The sequence below is a fragment of the Rhinolophus sinicus genome, chromosome 1, assembly GCF_057876585.1.
Source record: "Rhinolophus sinicus isolate RSI-liver-muscle chromosome 1, RSI-T2T, whole genome shotgun sequence".
In the NCBI taxonomy this organism is placed as follows: domain Eukaryota; kingdom Metazoa; phylum Chordata; class Mammalia; order Chiroptera; family Rhinolophidae; genus Rhinolophus; species Rhinolophus sinicus.
Window position 1 is genome coordinate 161,913,522 of NC_142501.1, and position 22,436 is coordinate 161,935,957.

Sequence of the window (22,436 nt, forward strand, 5' to 3'; positions counted from 1 at the left end):
GGCCATCTGTTCTAGACTGAGCATGGTAGGGTGACACGACTCCTTTTGTCAGGGCTTGATCACATGCCAGTTGGTTTGCTGGGACTTGTCTCACATATTCCTCACCCTCTGCCTGGCACTAGCAAACTATCCTGGGAAGGTTTTCCTCATGGAGATGGTAGAAACACAAGAGGGTAAGTGGAGGATGTGAGGGCCCTTAAGGACTAGGCTTGGGACTGGCACTTCTGCCTTACTGTGTTGTATAATGAGAGAGACAAAGATTGTTGGGTGACTACCTTAAGAGGTTAGGAAAATGTGACTTTTTTATTTTAGTGATGAAATTGGGCAGAGTATAAAAGCTTTTGTTTAGGAAATGATACCTATTTGAAAAATATGGAAAGATTTGAGAGCTATTTGTATCTTGTTTTAAAAGACCTTCAGTATGCAGTGCTTGATTTTTGAATCTCATTTTTCATTAGAATAACCTTATTATAATTTTCAGAAGAGTTTGATTTTGAATAATGAAATCTTATTTATGTCTACATTTGCAATGCAGCTCAAATACAGCTTTTAACCTTTTGGGGGGTGGGTGGAACACTTGGATTTTGTGATTCAAGGTTTCCAGCCCTAAGATCTCTGAGTGTAAAAAGGAGGACTAACATTTGTTTAAAATTTATTCTACTTATTCCAGCATTGAGCGTTTAGAAGAGGGGGAATGAGTTGAAGGTTTTGGTTTCTTTAGCTATGAAATGGTTATTTCAAGAATGTGAATGAGCACCAAGAAAACATTTTTCATCCTGTTTTAATTTTTGGTTAAATCGAGTCAGGTTGTCTGACAAGAGGTTGAAGGAAATGGCTGCCTGGTCAGGTGCCTCACTCTTAGGAGGTGCCCTGAACAAATTACAACCAAATATACCTGAGTTTTCTGAAAGTTAGAGATTGATAGATAAAAGTTAATGTTGTTTCTTCTTTAACATTCTATGGAAAAAGCAGCCATTTCAGAAAATGCATGAGAATGCTGTTAGACAGTAATAATAAATGGATCGGGTGTGTATGCACCTTCTTACAGATTACAAAGTAGCCATTCATTTATCCAACCATGTTAAAGGAAAGTTTCAAATTAGCATAAATTTACCTTTTTTAATTCCCAAATTTGATTTTTATCGAATGCTTTCTGAATGAATCACATATTTACTTGTGTTCTTAAAATATAATAATAGTTAACTTCTTAATAATTAAGAATTGTCATTAGTAGACTGTCAATTATTGTAGTATATTGTAATATAATCCTCGCAGTGTTCATGTGTGGCTGTTATATGATTTTAGTAAGTTGCTCTGCCCATTATCTCTTACCTGATTTAGAGCGTTAGCCTCTTAATCCAGCTCCCTGTTTCTGCTCTTGTGATTCCCTTATCCTGCAATCCAGGAGCTCCTTTAAAAAATCAGATCAGGAAGAATCCTTAGTTCTTAAGTTAAGATCTAAAATATTGCTGACTGCTGTCTGCCGTGTTAGCCTCATCTTACCTTACTCTCTTCTCTGCTTCCTAGACCATATCCACACTGGCTTTCTTTAAGTTATTCAAAATCGTTAAGCTCTTCCCCAAACTGGAAGCCTTTGTATATGCCACTCATTATTGCTAGCATGCTCTTGTCCCAAATCTCTGCCTGGTTAATTCTTCCCTATCCTTCGTTCTCAACATAAATCTCATTTCCTTCGACAGGCTCTGTCTGATAGCCTCTCCTCCCCATCTGCCTCACCAGTTTAAATTTATGTTTCTCTCATATTATTCTTATTGTATATAATTATGATGCGTATTTATTTGTGATTGTTTCGTGTTTATCTCTACCTTTAGACTATAAATTGCATGATAATAGAGACTTTATTTTTATTTCCCATTGTTTACTTAAAAACTAGTACTGCGTGGAATAACTTTTATCAAATCTGTGATACTGTCCAATTATAAGGTACACCTTGATTTCAGAGATGAAAACTTTAAAACATGGCCAATAGTATTAGCAGGACATCATCTATCTTAAGATGTTCTCATCTTAGAGATGTGAAATGTGAAAAAATGTATTTCATTGAATAAATACCTTATGGTATACTAAGCATCCTTATATGAGAATTATGAAAAAGCCAATTCCCCAGTACCTGAGACCATAAAGGCATTTCTTTATTTCTTTGATAGGCTGCATTTATTAAAAATATGTCCTCTCAAAATTACTTTTTTGGTTAGCTGGGCAGGTAGTGAATCAGATGAATAAGAAGCTGCAGACAGGTTTTACGGAACCAGAAGTGCTACAGATATTCTGTGATACCTGTGAAGCTGTTGCAAGGTTGCATCAGTGTAAGACTCCAATCATTCACCGGGATCTGAAGGTATGAACTTTAGAATACTTATGGATTAATACATTTTAAGCTTTCAAGTTAAAATGTTCTTGAACTGTCTTCATTTAAACCAGTTTTTATTACCAGCACTGGGATTGGTCTCTGTCCCGTTACATTTCCTGAGGCCATCAAAAGACTGACTGTAGAATTTGGTGGTTATTGTATTTAATGTCACTTGATCTTACCTATTTGTGGGCTGTGACCTCTTGTATATGGTACCCACTTGTTACATTGGAAAAAGTCCCCAAAGGGGATTGAACATTCCTAGTATCATATTGCTAGAGATATCAGTACATATATCTTATAGAACCACAGGTGTCTTCTTTGATACCCACAAGCACTGAAAATACAAAAATTCCTCTTCCTGAAATTCTTTATGCCCAGATATTCCATGGCTAACCTTTACCCCCTTCAAGTTTGCTCAGATTTCCCTTGTCAGTGAGTTCTATCTTGAATAACCTTACTTATAATTACAACCTAAAATTCCTGCCCTCCACCTGCTCTACCTTTTATTATCACTTGTCACCTTCTAAGATACTGTATAGTTTGCTTATATATTATGCCTATTGTTTATTTTCTGTGCTTTCTCATGAGAATGTAAGCTCCATGTGGCCAGGGTTTTTTCTCTTTTGTAGTGATTTATCCAAGCATTTAGAATGGTGCCTGGCACGTAGCTGGATCTCAATAATTAATATTTAACAAATGAATGAATCCCAATTCTGACTGATTATACAAAATTTATGAAAGGTGATAATAAAATGCCCTTAAGATACAAGAGAATAGAAGCTGTCACTTAACACGTTGCGTACGGCGGTGTTTAAATCCCTCGTGAAGATTCTCGTGATCCGTACGCAACGTGTTAAAATCAGGTTGTTAACCATGAAAACATCATCTAGGGAAACCTATGGTAAAAGGATAAAAGTTAAGCCAAGATTGAAATGCATGATTACAGACCTCTGTCCCTTAATTTGGATAACCTGTATAGTTCATTTCAGTTCTTTTGAATATGCAACTTTTGCATTTTCCCTAATAATTTGGTATGAATTTTTTAGATTATTCAAAATTATTAAAGCTCATTAACTTTTTTCATATAGATGTTTTCAGCTGAGTCTTCTTGATTTAAAACCAGAAAAGACGTTGAACAGCATAATATTTACAGGCCATGTTTCATATGATTAGTTGTTTTTATATACATAAATTTTTGGAAACCTACATTTTTTTAAGTAGATTTGTTGAACAAATCTTTATTTTGTGCACGTCTTTTAACAAGTAAACTACAATGAAATATAGAAGAAAAATTATAATGAAAAAAGTAATGGGAGTATTTTGATTGAGTGGAGAGAAATTGAATTACTTATCTAAGACCATCATAAAAATAAAAAAGATATTGTGGGAAAAGGTAATAAAAATAGTATCATTTATTGAATGTTTACCTTATTCCAGTCACCATTCTAAGCACTCTACATCTTTTAATTCATTTAAGTTTTGCAACAATCTCATGTTATAAAAGCTATAACATATATAAAACCTATAGATGTTCTCTGCCCTATTTTAAAGATATGAAAACTAAAGCACAGAATGGTTAAGCAAATTGTTCAAGGATACACAGGCTACTAGTGAGTAGCAAATTTGGGCTGTGAACCCACACTCTCCTGTTCTAGTAACTCTGTATGTAATGTGTTTATTTAAGTTACTACAACTCTAATCTCCAAATTAAGGCATAAAGTCAAGTCTTCATTTTTCAGTGTAGTATTTTAGATAAAAATGGTATTTGGAATCAATCAGAGGTCAGTGCTTTTTGTTATTGCTTATCTATAGATAAGCTGAAGGGTCAGAAATGGAGAAAAATTGAGGTACAGTATAGACTCTGACTGCCACTAGTTCTTCTCTTTCATTGAAGCAGTTTTTGAGAGGATTTAGGGTTTCTTGGCTCCTGCAAAAATATCCTGGGATGGGAGAAGCACTTCTCTTTTCTTAAGAGAAGCAGTAGACATAGTATATTTTTGGTCTGATTTATTTGTCTTTTCTCATAATTTGAGGTTACACACACACACACACACACACACACACACACACACACTCTCTCTCTCTCTCTCTCTCTCTCTCTCTCTCTCTCTATATATATATATATAAATAAAACAAGCCCTTCAATGTTTATTGTGTAAAATCATGGTTGTAAAAATATAATTTTCATCTTGAAAATACTAATTATTGATTTTCTTTTCTTAAGGTAGAAAATATTTTGTTGAATGATGGTGGAAACTATGTACTTTGTGACTTTGGCAGTGCCACTAATAAGTTTCTTAATCCTCAAAAAGATGGAGTTAATATAGTAGAAGAAGAAATTAAAAAGTAAGTTTCTATCTGTATTGTGTTTTGTGTCATGTGAATTTTAGTTAACTTCGGTCTGTGAGCAGCTCTGCTCGTACAAATTTTAGATATTCCATTTATAGATTTCTTCAAAATATTTCTATGCCATAGACATTGACTAATTTATGTCTGATGTGGCTCAATGATGAAATACATCTTATTATGGATACAAAGTTTTCATCTACTTTATAAACTAATTTATCAAGAAAGTTGCTAAATAAGCTATAGTAATTAGTGGAATTATTAAAGGGAGTTTTAAATGATTGTTGAGTTCAGTTAAACATCTTTGGTTTTACTAATACTGAGGATTTGTTGTTAGGAAAAAAATAAATTAGTTGAGAACATTTAAGCTTTTAATTCTTATTTACTTTTTTGTTTGTTTGTTTATTGTTTTTTTGTTTTTTTAAAGATTTTATTGGGGAACGGGAACGGGACTTTATTGGGGAACAGTGTGTACTTCCAGGACTTTTTTTTCCAAGTCAAGTTGTTGTCCTTTCAATCTTAGTTGTGGAGGGTGCCGTTCAGCTTCAAGTTGTTGTCCTTTCAGTCTTAGTTGTGGAGGGCGCAGCTCAGCTCCAGGTCCAGTTGCTGTTGCTAGTTGCAGGGGGCACAGCCCACCATCCCTTGTGGGAGTCCAACTGGCAACCTTGTGGTTGAGAGGACGCGCCCCAACCAACTGAGCCATCTGGGAGCTCAGCGGCAGCTCAGCTCAAGGTGCCGTGTTCAATCTTAGTTGCAGGGGCGGAGCCCACCATCCCTTGCGGGAGTTGAGGAATTGAACTGGCAACCTTGTGGTTGAGAGCCCACTGGCCCATGTGGGAATCGAACTGGCAGCCTTCGAAGTTAGGAGCATGGAACTCTAACCGCCTGAGCCACCGGGCCGGCCCCTTATTTACTATTAATGAGATTGACTTCTGTAAGTCATTGAAAACTATGGGGTAAACATATTACTTTGTAATAGTGTATTGGAAAGCTCTCTGGTAGAAAAACAAGTCATACTGTTTTATGTTTTCTTATTCTTGTACTTTTTATGGTTGCTAGAGTACCCGTAAAGACGTCTCCCTGTTTTGCTTTCTAGTTTTAGAATATAGAACTGTTTGTAAATCTTAGATCACCTTAATAAAATAATAGACTGCAAAAAGATCTGTCAGAATAGGAATTTTAAGTAGTTACCTTTCCTAAGTTTCCCTCCTCACTTCTTCATAAATTTTCAATTGTTTAAGACTATCTAGGAGCTAATATTTGAATTGCAATATATATTTTGAAATAGCTCAAGTAGAGCTGATATTAGTCTGGCCAATTTATATAACACTATGGATTTCTAGACTCTATTTCTACTCAGAAAACTTAGCCTGTGATGATTGTTAGATTTCACAAAAACATACTTCTTAGTAAACATGTCAATGTCCTGAAGAACTCAAGAACAATAAACTATTGAATTGGATTCTTGGGAAATACAATTTTTAAAAGACTAGATTGTGGAATATAATGGCTCCTATTGGATTCTGCTCAAGCATCTCTGACTGACTGGAAGTTTTATTTCTTGCTGTTGAGATCTGAAGTGTAGTTACGGTTCAGTAGAATTTTGTATCAGTGATAAATGCAAATTATGAGGGGTTCTTGTGCTCTGTGGCTCAGTCGAGGAGTTAATGAACTAACTGTTTATTCAGTAAACAGGTATTTATTTAGGGCCTACCATGTATTTGACACTGTTTTTGGAGCTTAGAATAGCAGTGAACAAAAAGTCTTGCCCTCATGCAGTTCAGGTACTGGTTTCTTAGGTTGCTGCTCTGTAGTAGTATCATTCAGTATGTCCCATCAATCCGGGTAATTAGGAAAAGTAGGAGGGTAGAATGTTGACCTTTAAGATACTTCCTGTAATATAAAATGTATAAACACTCAAAATGAATTTTAAGTTATGCCGTAATATAGGAAGTCCTTTCATATTCTGATCATTTCTGCCATGAAATTGAGCACTACTTCATTAAAGTATTCTGTTCATAATGTATTTGGGGTTTCTATATTGGTGAATTTTCACAGTATTTTGTAATTCAAAATAGCTTATGAAGACAGTATTAGAAGTGTATTTAATTAGTGTAGTTAGAATTATGTAGTTACGATTATTTTTAAAACAACAGTTACAAAAATAAACCTAAAGGAGATTTACTACCATGTACAAAGGAAATATGTTAGCGTCCATAAAAACTAACTGCTCAATAAACATATAAGTTAATTTTTTGAGAGAATGGAAATTTTAAATAGACTAAAATATTTTGACAAGGATATTTTTATAGTCAAAGTATATTATTTCAAATAACAAATTCAAGGAAAACTATATTTCTAATACATTGTGTTTAAGATTTTTCTATTAAAGTAAATTAAGTTTTTTGTCATCAGAGATGCTATTGCACTTGTTGAATAAAAATGTGTATATATGCTTTGTTTAATCCTTGGTGTACTTTTAATGAGCTTTTAAAAATAGTATTTTTTTAATGATACTGAACGGAAAAGTTTTATTACAGTATTTTATGTAGAAACAATGAAGTATCTGTTTTTTTTTTTATATATCTCCACTCCATTTCACTTATTTACTGCCAGGTATACAACTCTGTCATACAGAGCTCCTGAAATGATCAACCTTTATGGAGGGAAACCCATCACCACCAAGGCTGATATCTGGGTAAGACCAAGAAAGGTTGACATTTTCTCTAACCAAATTAAAAAAAAATTGATTTCAGTTGATTATATTACCTCAGCCTCCCAAAAGGCATTTCCTAATAAGTAGAAAAGTAGTGTAGAGTAGAGCTGCTTATTCAGGAGATGAAAAATATTAGAACATTTTTATCTTCTTAATCCTGAGATGGAAAGCTTAGGTATAAAAATAAATAAATAAAGGACTTCTACATGATGTAACTTTTTACCACAGTATTTTTTAGAGTTTAAATTATATATGAGTATTAACATTTTTTTTTTTTTTTTATAAAGTGGACTTTTCATTGATCACTATGGAAAAGCTGGATGTAACAACTGATAATTTTCTGGGGGTATTTTACGATCTTTTTAATGGAAATTTACATAAGTAAAACTTTTTTCTAATTATAAACATGCCATTGACTAACTTGTATATATTGAAGTTCTTTATCATTTAGCATATATATCTGGGTTTAATTTTTGAGATAGATCGTGTTTCTCTATAGTTGAACTTGTGTTAGAATGTCAATACCTCTAAGAACTTATTTCCTAAGTACTAATAAAATGTTTTGGCTATGTTTAATAAACTATTAGGAAAGTCAATTTTAAATGTGAATTCACTTAAATCCAGCCAGTATTTGGCTGTATCTACCACTAGCAACCATATTAGGGATGGAGGAAAAAAAAATCCTTTGGGAATACTTCTAGAGTTGACAAGAAAAGCCATGTTTATTTTGTTTTTTAAACATAATGTTCAGAAAGTAGTCGAGCTTAATTTGTGAAACCCAAACCCTGGTTCTCTTTTCTTGGCCTCTTCCTGTAGGGGTTGGGATACCCAAATACTCTTGCAAGGTAATAAAAAAAATAATATCTTTGATATCTTTTCATCTGTCTATATAATACACACTTTTCCACAAAACAGTGGTTCTTAAATCTCATAGTGGTTGCATTTTTTAATCATATACATAATTGAATCAAACCATGAATAAGCTTGATTTAATTTGATATTGCTTATAGACCACCATCTTGTTTAACTCAAATTCAGTTTGCTTTTCTCAGCATTAACATTTTACTCATTAAGTGGCTTAGAGTATAATATAGAAAGCAAATTCAATTGGATCTCAATTGATAAAATCAAGGTATTAGGAGAGGTGATTGTGGAATTCTTTTCTGGCCTAATTTTGTAACTGCTGTTGAAATCCGTATCACCTAAAAGAGTATTTCAACAGCAGAGGAAACAACAGATGTCACAGCTCAATTACTGTTTTGAAATCATCAAGGGTTGACTAAAAAAAAAAAAAAAAAAATATATATATATATATATATATATATATATATATATATATATATATATATATATATATTCTAAGCACACGATTGTTACCCAATATCTTAATTAAAAGGAGAGGGGAAACATTTTTTTTATCATTCATTTTTCATCAGACTTATCACACATCAGTATGTGTGCCAAGCAGTATAGTAAGATGTCAGTGATAACTTTAAAATTTATGCCATTTGTAGATTACTATATGGAGTAGTGTTTCTGTAAAGGATAACTGGGTATAGCTGTGGGATTATACATAGATACTCAAAGATAGAAAAGAAGCAAGAAAAATAATCAGAAATCAGAATCTATATTTATATGCATGACAGAGATACAACTTTAATTTCCATGATGTCATTTTTATGCTTAGCTTAGGTGAAACAGAAGTATGCTGTAACATTTCAGGTACGAATTCCAGAATATGTAGTAAAATATATTAATTATATTGGTGAGGAATCATATTTCTGATCTAATTTCTGGACAATACTGATTCATAGAGTTATGATACTGAGGTTATCATAATACTGAGGTTAAAGTATTCATTTAGCTTTGTATTTGGGGAAATTTTTTTTTTTTGCCTGGGAGTTTCCATTGTAGGTTATTTTTATCCTGAGATCTAGGATGCTGACTTTATTAAGCATTAGAAAATTCAGTGAGGAATGCTTCATGTTAATGAGGAAAAGGGAAGATGATTGCCTTCAAAATCAGGTCATTTGTTTCCTCCTGTTTTTTGAACAATTCTTATTGTATCAAATGGATAAAGAGGGAAATACCTTTGGGATGAAAAAAATTAGGACACTTCATTATGTTCATACATGTGAAGAAGAGTATTTTAGATTTATGTTTTTTAAGTATACTGACATTGCTGTCTAAAATTGTTATATGGGAACTCCCACAACGTTTAGTCTAACACAAAACACATTACTAAAGGTTTAATTGACAAGATAAAATGGGCTAAAATGCAGATCTCTTTTGCCTAGACAGTCATCTGGGTAGGAAAAAGGTGTAATTGAATGTAGAGATTACACCATTAGTAGTTATTTTTTTAGTGTTGTTAAGGGAGCCTTATGTTCAGTTTACTACCTGCATGCTAAAAATATTTTCCTTACAGAACAAAGTATCATAAGTATTTGGTTTTTTTACATTGTTTTAATTAAAATTTATTGGGGTGACAGTGGTTAGTAAAGTTACATAGGTTTCAGGTGTACAATTCTATAATATATCATCTATGTATCCCATTGTGTGTTCACCACCCAGAGTCAGTTCTCCTTCCACCACCATATATTTGAACCCTTTTACCCTCATCTACCACTCCCCTCCCCTCTTACCCTCTGGTAAGCATCATAAGCTTTTTAAAGCCACATTGAACTAGTTATTTCTATTCAGAATCTTTACAATTTTGTTAGTCATATAATAAATAACCCAGTAATATCTTGGAAAGAATATATTGAAATTCCTACAGCCTTTAAATTTTTTTCATTGGAAGACTGTTATAATATTGAAAATAACAAATTATTGAACTTACACAACTGTTTCTACATATTGTGATCTTTATAGTATTTATAAAACTTAGTATATTTGTTAGTTGCATTTGCTAAGTTGATATGTGGAGAAATGCAATAAAGGAAAGCCAATTGCTAATATTTAGATGGTAAGGCCACATTTCAGTCTTGCTGATATAATTGTGTACTACTGGATGATTTTATACAGTCTGTTTAGAAATAGAAATGCCCGTGATACTGTTAAGGCTTGTAGGTGACACTTCTTGTGACAACATAATGATTTCTTGAGCTAAAAATCACATTTTATTATTGCTCCCCAGGTTTGAGCTATTAGTTTAGCCAGCAAATTGTGTTTTAGGGTGTTCTGTCTTCATTGTCAGTCTGCAAGTAGATTTATTGGTGCTGTGATGTCTATTAAGCTATACAAGCTATACAAGCAGACAGAGCCTTTCCTTTTTATATAATTACCCAGGCAACACACATTAGTATAATAGAGAACAAAATCATAGGATTCTATACAGGAATAGAGAACTAATTTTTACTATATGAAATAATGGCACATGCTTAGTGAATAACCAATACAAATGTATTAATGGTTGTCTGATGAATTTAACTGTGCTGGCTAATTCATATTTGGAATCCCAGGATTTTAAACCATGTTTTATAGTGAATTTTAAAAAATTGCTGCTAGGAGGAGCTTTGTGCTTGCTTACTTTGTTGGTTATATGCTAGTTATATACTAAATATATGTTTTTCCTGTGGAAGAAATGAAAGTATAGTTTTTTTCCCAAAAGAGACCAACCACTTCTAATTGTAGTTATTCATGATCTAGAGTTATATGATACCGTGTTTCCCCAAAAATAAGACGTAGCTGGACCATCAGCTCTAATGCGTCTTTTGGAGCAAAAATTAATATAAGACCCGGTCTGATTACATTATATTATATTGTATTACATTATGCCCACTCTTATATTAAAATAAGACTGGGTCTTGTATTAATTTTTGCTCCAAAAGATGCATTAGAGCTGATGGTCCAGCTACGTCTTATTTTCAGGGAAACACGGAGGCATTAATTCAGCCAAGTTGCCACAAGTGTGATAGAAAAATATGGAAATGATACAGTTAAATGTCTTCTAAAAAATTAAGCACATTAATTTGTTGAAGCAGTAATTTTAAGAAGATTGATTCAGTATAGAAACATTAGGCTTTTTAAAAATTTTTAATTATTTAGGTTTTGGTTTACTGCTATTTTTATATCTTGTGGTTAAATTGATTGCTTGAGCTCTGATGATATTCGTGCTTCTTTGTTTTACAGGCACTGGGCTGTTTACTATATAAGCTTTGTTTCTTCACTCTTCCTTTTGGTGAGAGTCAGGTTGCTATCTGTGATGGCAGCTTCACCATCCCAGACAACTCTCGTTACTCCCACAACATACATTGCTTAATAAGTAAGTACTTGGAAGATTTATGAGAAAGTTGTAGGATACTGTACTTAGAGTGCACTATTTACGAGTGTATCCTTTTACCTAAATCTAGTCTTTCAATTTCATTTATTATAAGTCTATGAAGCTATAGTAAACAAAAACATTAAAAAAAGATGTTTGTAGACTCTTATGGGAATGAAAGCAGCCTAATTCCTGATTAGTACGTGGATATTTTTAAGCCCCTAGATAAGCTTTTGTAGAACACAGAGATTATATAATTAAGGAAACTGGAATTTCTGGAAAAACTTACAGCATAACATTTTCAGCTTTGATCTTTTGAAATCCAAATATCCAGATCTGTTGCTTCTTTGGATCAAAGTTATACTAATTTTAGCTTGTAGCTTATTTGGCCACCCTTTTTAATATCTATTTTTTATTGATTATAAAATGGTTATCGGAAAGCAACCTAAGCATAGTATCAGAATAGGTAGGCCTGTGGGCCCTTGATTCCAAAAGAATACCTGACTTTTTTATCCAGCCTTCTCTAAGATTTTTTCTTCTTTTGGATACTGTAATTTAATTTTTTATATATGTACATGGTGAAATTTCTGGATAAGATGATTTGGGGGAGGGCGGGGACCATCAGATACTAAAATATATTAAGAAGATGCAGTATTTAAACAGTACCTGTTTTAATTAAAATGTTTCTAGTATTTCTTCTCCATTTTCTGCATTTTAAATGTTCAGCTCAGTGGAGAAAAATAGATGGGAATACAAAAATTTGTTAGCAATTTGTAGACAAAAAAAAAATCAGGCTGGTTCTCTACCTTAAACTTTATGCTAAAATTTTTGATAAATCAGACTTGAATGTAAGACTAAAACAAATGTACTTGAAAATAGGTGTGAACTTATTTATAACACTGGAATGGGTAAGCTATAAGCTAGGCATTAAATCGCAGGAATTAGGAAAAAAATAATCAATCCATTAACATATAAATTTAAGCCATTAAAACTCCTCCCAAACTGATGAACCCCAGCATAAAATTAAAATGATCAATTTGAAAAAAAATTTTTTGTTAAACATTTGGCAAATGGCTAACTCTTGTAATTTATGAGGCTTGTGTAAATCAAAAAGAAAAGGGAGGCATTCCAAAAGAGAGAAGGTAAAAAAAAAAAGGAGCATAAAAGGATACCTAGCCTCACATTGCAAAATTATCTTTTAAAGAACAATCTTTTTATTTTCATAACGTGGATTTGTTCACACTGTTAGAAATTGGAGAATTATGTCAGTTGAACACAAAAATTACGTTGCTTCACGTGGGGTATTTTTCCTAGGCAAGGGAACCAGAGTAACGGGATGGAGGAAGTGGTGTTCTAACTTACAGGGCGAAGGAAATAGCCTGAGCTTGGCTCTTGAACTTCCAGTATGAACAGTTTCAGCTCTTACTGGAGAACAATCTAAGTATGAGTGCTTGTACCTGGGGTTTTCTTCCCACAGAGATTTGCCTCTCAGTTTTGTGTGACTCTCTACTAATGGTGGCCCCCTGAATAGCAGCTTCTCTGGCCCAGAGTTCTACTTTTATCTTGTTGATTGAGCACCTCCCAGCCTTGTTTTGATGTGTTTTTATATCCTTGTGGCAACCTCCCTCCAAGTTAAGCTACCTGCCTGGGCAGTCCAAGTTACCTTCTAGGTACAAATTAATGTTTTTGTCAATGCTCTGGTGACAAATTCGTATAGTTTTTCAATGGTCGGTCCCAAATCTAGTTTTCCCATTAGTCTTGTTATTTTTAGTCTGCCATTTTGCAGAATGTGAATTTTTACAAAGAGCAAACATATCCTTAAGAGTACATTTGAATAAGTATTAGACCCCTAACACACTCAATCTTATCCAGTTGCTTTCCTGCTTCATTGTCCAAAAATTAGGACTTCAAAAGCATAAAAGAACTCTGATTAATTGGATTGCTCAAAGAATGGATGGAGGAATTTACTTTGGATGTTGCATATTCTGGCTAATTGAAGTTTAACCTTTTATTGAAGCCCTTGTTGTAAGTCCTTGTAACTGTGACACTGTTCCATTGCTAAGTAATAAAGTTTTAATCACAGTTGAACTGAGGATTTTGTTGGGGATCTTGCAATGTTTTAGAAACTCTGAATATTCTCGTTGGACAATACTATATGAGAGACTGGACAATATATACCCTGATTCATGATTTAGTTTGCTTAAAGTAGTAAAATCTTACTTTCTTACGTTACGTTTTTTCCCTTTCTCTGTGTATGTGTATGCGTGTTTGTGTGTGTGTAATGGCAAGGTTGAGAAGCTGAACACCTACTGATAATTTTAGGATCTAATTGGGCTCTAGTTAATTGATGCTTTATTGTGCCACATATGCTTCCTTTATTTGTCCATAAATGTACAGATTTTAGTTTTTTCAATGTTAGTATAAATTTGATCATTTATCAGTGGTTTTGAACTTATTTCAGAGATCTAGGCAGAAATTTTAAAAAATACTAAAATAAAAGTATTGAAGTAAATGTTGGTATTTTATCTCCTGTCAAAGGGTTTTTATGGACTTTACTTTTTAAATATTGTCTTCAAAAGCTTAACAAAGACTTTTTTTTATACCACGTCGTAATTGTCTATAATGTGTAATTTTTTAAGAAAATATTTAGATTACTTGCAATTCTGTTATTTATATTTTTCACATGTGACCTTGCATGTTTTTCACCATATTATTTAGGTTTCTCTGTCTGCTTTTATAATATGTAATTAGTGATTTACATTTCTTTGAAATAAATCCTATATTCAGAAGACCAGGAATTGCCTAGCTATGCTCATAGTTTTTTAAAGTGAAACTTTTTATTGCCATTTGTCTATCTATGCACTGTAGTTGATCCCACATAAGATAAAGTATTAAAAAGACGTATATCTTTTTAGTTTTCACAGTTTTACTAATTTTAGTTGCATTTCTTTTATATGATCAGGATATTTGCAAATGAAATAGCCGTGCCTAATCTTTGTTAAACTGTATGGTTTGTGGTTACATAAGTATTAAGTATACTTTTGTTCATCACTATTTGGTCAAGGGTAATTATTACCTACTGTCCATAAACCTCTTTAACTATTTTCATTATACTTCTCTGCAGACTTTTCTTCTTAAAAGTAGCTGAATCAATTATTTAGAATTTTTCTCCTTAGCTCCTGTAAACTTTTCCAGTTGATGAGTAATAGAGACGGATTGGGGGATGAGAAGAGAAGCACTTTCCATTTATGAACCTAAGAGTTGAAAAGGACTTAGAGAACATTTAGAGGAGAATGAGAAGCAAAACTAACAGGATTACCAAATAGTTATGACGAGTGAACAGAAGGCTGGTTGCCTCACCTTTGTTTTAGCTTCTGTTAAGGTTGTTAAGGAAGTACCTGGTGGAAATGAAGAACAAGACCTCTGGAGCTAAAGCGCCTGGCCTTCCATCTTCTCTGTCACTTATTTGGTATGAAATGTTGGGCACCTCCATTTATTTCCATCTCATTTCTAAAATGGGCATATTAAAAGTACCTACCTCTTAAGGTTATTGTGAAAGTTGAATTATAAAAAGTGCTTTTTAGCATGTGGAAGTACTCAGTAAGAGATGGCTTTAATATTACCATCATTACTGCTGTGATATCTACCACTACCACAAGTACTGATATCTACTATCATTCTTCCTGAGCTAACCTGATTTCTGATTTTCTGGGTAAGGACCAGGGCATCTGCTGTCAGATAACTCATTAGGATGTACCTTCCTTGCAAGTACTTCTTTGGATGCTTTGAAGCAGAACTTGGTTTTGCAGGTTAATGATGCATCTACCAAAGGCTTACTATAAGTTATCCTATATTGCAGAATATACTGTTAAATGTAACTATTTTTCTAACCCCTTACTTTGGGCAGTGATGTAGTGAATCATAATGAACAGCAGGGAAAGCTTTGTTCTAGTTTTTGCGTCTGCTCACTTATTGTTGCTTTGGTTCTGTATCTTAGCTCTTACTCTTTTAGCAGCTATCAAGTTTAAATTTATTTATTATTCAAATTGAAATATAATTGGCATATAATATATTAGTTCCAAAACAAATGATTTGATGTATGCATATATTGTGAAATGATCACCACAATAAGTCTAACATCCTTCATCTCCTGTAGTTACACATTTTTTTCCTTATGAGGAGACCATTTGAGTTCTACTCTCTTAGCAACGTTCAAATATACAATACCGTATAGTTAACTCTAGTCATATTATACATTATATCCCCAGTACTTAATTTATTTTATATCTGGAAGTTTGTACCTTCACCCATATCACCCACCCTTAGCCCCCACCTCTGGCAACCACCTGTCTTTCTCTGTATCTGAGTTGTTTTTTTAAAGATCCCACGCATAAGTGTATTTGTTTTTCCTCTGTCTGACTTCTTTCATTTAGCATAATGCCCTCAGGTCCATCCATGTTGCTCAAATGGCAAGATTTCCTTCCTTTTTATGGCTGAATAATATTCTTCTCTCCCTGAGGTGTGTGTGTGTGTGTGTGTGTGTGTGTGTGTGTGTGTATCACATTTTCTTTATCCATTCATCCATTGATGGACATTTATTATATCTGTTAAATTAGGTTTCATTTCAGTAGTCCACAGAATAAGGTATGTAGGACATACATACCTAACATGTAATTTTCTATAATAATCTCTCTAGGTTAACAGATTAAAAATAACAAGTTAATGCTTGACGTATTTGTGGTTGCAAAATTAGAGTGGGTGTTACTCTTTTCAGGTAAATTACTCTAAGTGTTCTAAGTGGAAGTCTGTGGCAGAGAAAAAGTGTCGTTTTGGAAGGAAAAAAATTAAATTCTATGCAGGAACTTTCTTTTGAGACTTGTACCCAAAAGTATTTTCCTATTAAATTTACTGAGCTGTTAGATTAAAGATGCTGGTTTAACTTTTACTTCTTAGGCCCAGGCATGGATCCATTGTTTTACGTGACTGAATGGGAACTCCTTTATTTAATTTTTGGTTTGAGTCCTTTATTAAATCATGATTTAATTTGGCCACTGCTATAGCAGCAGTAGCAGCTCTTTCAAATGCTTTTTTTGTTGGAATATGCATGGAAGTTGTACTTTCCTATGTAAAATGAGTACAAACATAATTAATTCAGCTGCCTCACGTAAGTGTTTTTTAATCAGATATGTCCTATATATCAGTTGGAACTATTGTGGTTTAATCATACACGAACTTGAATGCTGAGACTATTTTGTGTTCTCAGATTGTATTAGTGGTGTTTGTGTCACTAGAAAGACTCACCTAATTAAGAGTAGCAGAGAAATATCCTTTCATTGCTATGTGGATAACTTTTTTAAGAGTGATTTTATATTTGCAGTAGAATCAGGGATGGTGAGACTGGTCCCAGGATGGTTCACATGATCATTTTAAGCTGAGTAAGGGTATATTCTAGCTTCTCTGCTTTTATTTTTATTTTTTTAACTTAATGTCTTAGATGAACTGGACAGATAGATGTATTCCTTAATTCACTCCTTCCCCTCAAGAGAATATTTATGTAGATTACACAGTTTTATTGCCGTGAAGTAGGAGTTAATAAAATACTAGAATTGAGGTTTAATTATTGTGAAAGTGGCTTTGGATCAACAACTTAAAAACTGAAGTTGTCATTCTTGGTAGATGTGCTTCAGTGTTTAGCTGGATTAGAGCTGATATCTTTACCCTTCAGATTCTATCATTCAGTAGTCTAGGAGCATGTTTTTCCATCCATTCTTTTGGACAGTTTGAGAAATCATACTGTTTAACTTAAATGTTTAAAGATGCCTTACTGAGTTTATTTCCTTTTTCTTTTTTAATGGCTGATAATATCCAGTATAAAAATATTCAGAGATAAAAATGTAGTCATATTCTTTCTACCTGTGGGTTTCAGCCTCTTCATACTTTGAATTTAGAGCCAAATCAGAGATGGGTTACAGGAGCTCATCAGATAAAACTGTCAACTGATAAAGTAGATTGCAGAATGAAATTTAGATCTGGTGCCAAATAGGCCTGTTACCCTGTATTCAGTCCCAAAATTTACTCACATCCTGTCATAGGCAGTACTGGAATACCTTAGACTTCTTCCAGAGAAGTAAGCCCTTGAAAAACATGGTTTCACAGAGAACATACAGGTCCTAAGAATAAATTGTCTTGAAAGAAAGAGTAGTAGAGATGGGCATGGGCATGTGTAGGGGCCTATTTCTTTCTTCTTCTTCTTTTTTAACCCTAGTCTAACAATTGGACAAATAGGTATCTTTCCGTTGGAGGGGAATGAGTTATGAGTTATAGTAATAGAGAGAGATCACCAGCACAGTGGTTTTTGAACTGTTCGACTGTGATACACAGTAATAAATACATTTTAATTATCACCTGGTACACACACACACACACGTGCACATGAACAACTTTTGTGACATTGCTTATGCTTACATTAATGCACTCGAACATATTCTGTTACTTCATTAAAACCAGTGCGAGTCATGACCTTTTAAACTGATTTTATGTCACATAAATGGGATCCATACATTAGACAAACTAAACTGGCTCTTGCAGATGTATTCCCACATGGAAACATGAGCCAGGGGAGTTAAGAGTTCCTTTTGTTTGCTTATAAAGTGATATCATTTCTACCCACAGCCTGGCTACCTAATCATTAGAGGAGGTCATGCTATCTTAACTTGAGAGGAGGAATTACCTATCCAGATACTGGATGGAGAACATCAAATCTCAAATGTATTTACTTCCCCTCAGTGCTTCTCATCTACTGTGAAAGAAGATAAATATATGTAGGATTGCCTGAAGGGTCATTCTGTTCCTCTCTAGATGCTTAAAAAGCTTTTCCTAGATTAAGCCAGGCCAGAGAAGTGTATTCTCATACTGTACAGTTCTCTACCCCTAGAGAATACCTTCTACTGAACTGCATTTAGGTGTTATGTCACTGGTCCCCATGGAAGGAGTGTATAAGACTTTACCCTATGTTACTCATTGCAATTCTTTTTTTCATTGCAATTCTTTAAGGGTAGTAGTCAAACAGTGTGAGCCATCTTTAGAAAGACTCAAAGGAGAATTTACTCTTTATTTTTGGTATCAGGAGTGGTGCTTTTTCATAGCACCTGGTTTATTTTTGTATTAGACACAGTGATTCATGTAATGGATCATGTTGCCCTATTTGTGTCAACAGCTAGAAAGCAGAGAGCTAAATTTGCAGCCTACATATATAAGACCAAATCATACACAATTTCTTTACTGACATCATCATCTTGGGTGCTTTTTGGCCTCTCAGCCAAAAAAAAAAATTTTCCGTTAGTCCTAATGTTCTCATATATTTAAAAAATCTTATAGTTTGTATGCTACTTCAAGTCCTTTATAGGAATGAATATTTATAATTAGCTACTGCTGAAATTAGGTTTTAAAAGACAAATAAACTGAATTGTTAGAATAGAAAAATTGAAAAGTTTGTGATTTTGATAAGTTTCTTCATTTGTTTGGTTTAAAAAATTATTTGAGTAAGCATTTATTGTTAAAAATCTATTTAAATTTATCCCCATATCATGGACAAATATTACTTTAAAACATTTAATACCTGTTGGTATTAAGATAAAACATGATTTTGGAGGATAAAACAAACCTTGTAGATTACTCAAATCTTTTCTGGAATGAGGTTGAATATAAGCTAATAAATATTAGAATTAAATGTTTTTAGTTACTTCCATCTAACAATGGTAATAAAATAATAAGAAATTCTGTAAGTTGTATATGTTATCCTTTTTAAGTACATAAAATCATGTTACATACAGAATACTTTAAAAACGGAGTTTACAATTTCCCAAATAAATTTCTGCTAAGTTTATTCTATCACTTGGCAAGCACTGTTTTTAACCAAAATAAGTTTATCACGCTGTTGGAGATGTATTATACATTGTTTAACAATTACTTAAATTTGAAAAGAGGATTTAATTAATTTTGATTTATAATTTTAATTTAGCCATTTATATACTTTGATCTCTATAGTTTTATTAGCAAATTTCAGGATATTGTCTAATGCTATAAACCTTACATTCCAAATAGGTTTTAGAATGATTTGAACATTATAAGAACTTAGGGTTAATCAATGAATCAGTGAGAACATGGAGATATCTTAACAAAATATGAATTTTTCAATTATAGAATTGAGTATAAATGTCAGCCTTTTTCTGAAATTGTAAATTAACAAGTCACCCAAGAAGTAGGCAAATGGTATTGGTTATTGAGGTTAGGAAAAAGGTCAGGCTTTTCAAGTAGTGTTGTAAGGTTGGTGTGAAATCTGTTCATCATAGAGCCGTAAAACTCAGCTCATACTTCTGAACATGATATGTATAAATACAGAACTGTGGTGAATACTGTTAGCGTTAGTATGGGAAGAAAGCGTGTTTTTGGAAAACTAGACACTCAACCCTGTACGACTTTTATTAAATACATTATAATGTCCACAATTTAGTCTTTTCTCAGTGATTCAGGATCACTTAAAAAGTAGAAGAAGTATTAGATAATAACGAAATGAAGGACCCCTATTATGTATGGCCCTGGAACTTTCATGAATAATTCCCCAGTGTTCACTGAACTCATTTTTTGTTTTGTGTTACTTTCTCAGAAGAATATTTATATTTGTTAAACATCCTTCTGGTATAGAGTTGTTCTGTGACAGGTTTGTCTTTAGCTTGGCATAATGCTTTAAGTTCATGTATAAGTAATGATTTCTATATTTTCTATAAACATTAACAAAATTTGTTAGAATCATCACTGATCTTAGAATGGAAATATATATAATGCTTTGAATGTGCCCTTAAATAGCTTCTGTGTTCAGTGAAACTCAGCATTTTGATCTATTCTTGCAGGGTTCATGCTTGAACCAGATCCAGAGCGTAGACCTGATATATTTCAAGTGTCCTATTTTGCATTTAAATTTGCCAAAAAGGATTGTCCAGTCTCCAATATTAATGTAAGTAGTTTTTAAAGTGGGATGTGAATTTAAAATCCATTTTAAACACACACATACAGACTTTTCAGAGTTATTTGTTTCATGACAAGTAGTCTAATAGTGTGTTTGTGATTAGTGTTTTTGATATAAGTTGTATACTGAAGTGCCAAATTGTATACTGAAGTACTCTGGGGAGCTACAGTAGACTTGGGGGCAGTACATGATATTTTACATATTTGAGAGAAACACAGTGACATCTGTCTGATACAGCACAAACAACACATTGTTTGGGCCAACCTATTAAAAAAAACAAGACTTACTTTTTTTTGGGGGGAGGGGCGGGAACTAGGAGTGTCATGAAAAATTACTGAGACACTAAGCACTCTGTACACTGAGAAAGTTTGGTTACGTTTGGTGTAAAGAGTATTGGCATTGTAAATGGAAAGACCGGGAGTCAATTATGTCTTTATCAGTGACTAATTTTATATACAGTCATCCCTCAGTATCAGCTAGGGATTGGTTCCAGGATCCTACCTAGATATCAAAATCTGCGGATGCTCAAGTCCCTTATATAAATGGCATGGTATTGTCGTATAATCTGTGTGATCTTCCTGTATACTTTAAATCATCTCTAGATTACAATATAATGTAAAAAGTTATTATATTGTTTAGGAAATAATAACATGAAAAAAAAGTCGGTACATGCTCAGTACAGATGCAACCATCATAGGCCTAACTACATTGTACACATTAGCAACAACATAACATTTTTTTTCCCCCCGAATATTTTCGATCCGAGGTTCATTCAGTCCGCAGATGTGGAACTCACGGATATAGAGGGCCGACTGTATTTTGGGAAGTTTCTTAATATTTGTTTCTTTTTCTGTAAAACAGGGATAGTAATTATGAGGACTTCAAATAATGTAAAACCGAGTGCCTAGTCTATGGAAAGTGCTGAGCTGGTAATAGCTAGTATCATCCAAAGGCTTTGAATTCTATTCAGTGTCTATCTGCACGCTGTACTTAATCACATCAGATTCACAGGGTATGGCATGTCTCTGCTAATTTTGATAAAGGTCCAGAATCATCACTGATTTTAAGCCATTCTCAACTTCATAAAGATCATTCTGGCCTCACTCGATCTTACAGATTTTCCTTTGAATGTAGTGCAATCCACGCCTCTAAAAAAATGAAGGAAGCTGGTACCTCTTTTTTTTGTTTTTTGAAGACCTTACTATGTCTGTGTAATACATTCTTTGTTGAAGCTGAAATTCATGCGGTTCTAACATTCTAGTAATTAAAGTCGCTTTATTTGACATTTGACTGGAGATTTTTAGCTTTTCATTCAGCCAGCATTTATTGAGTACCTGCTGTAAGCCAAACGTTATATAGAGCATATACAAATGAGTAAGTAATGCCTCTGTTCTTGTTTTCTAGATTTTACCAGGGGTGTTATGAAAATTATTTGCAATATGTAGAAACAACACTTTATCCATATGCTTGGTGTTTGCTGCTTTTTCTAACGTGTGAAAAAGTCATTGACTACACATATTAATATAATCCTTCTTTTTTAGCCAAGATTTGTGTGTTTGTAAAGTGGATATAATGATAATGTTCTGTTCATTTTTGAAGGGTTTCTGTAGCATATGAATATGAAAGTGACATTTGTGTAACACGCATATGTTTGTAGATTAGATCTGACAAATATGTGTGAACAATTCGTAGGTATCTGAGGTGAAAGTAA

General features: G+C 33.3%; 1 protein-coding gene across 2 annotated transcripts in view; it reads left to right on the top strand.

Annotated features, from left to right (window-relative positions):
* The window catches only part of BMP2K (BMP2 inducible kinase), a 115,635-nt gene that overhangs the window by 49,776 nt on the left and 43,423 nt on the right, over nucleotides 1-22,436 (top strand). For both annotated transcript variants that reach the window (XM_088791585.1, XM_019720179.3), the window contains exons 4-8: nucleotides 2,217-2,359; nucleotides 4,599-4,720; nucleotides 7,337-7,418; nucleotides 11,571-11,703; nucleotides 20,610-20,713. In XM_088791585.1, coding sequence (XP_088647711.1) covers nucleotides 2,217-2,359; nucleotides 4,599-4,720; nucleotides 7,337-7,418; nucleotides 11,571-11,703; nucleotides 20,610-20,713 — 584 coding nt within the window. The remainder of the gene's footprint in view (nucleotides 1-2,216; nucleotides 2,360-4,598; nucleotides 4,721-7,336; nucleotides 7,419-11,570; nucleotides 11,704-20,609; nucleotides 20,714-22,436) is intronic.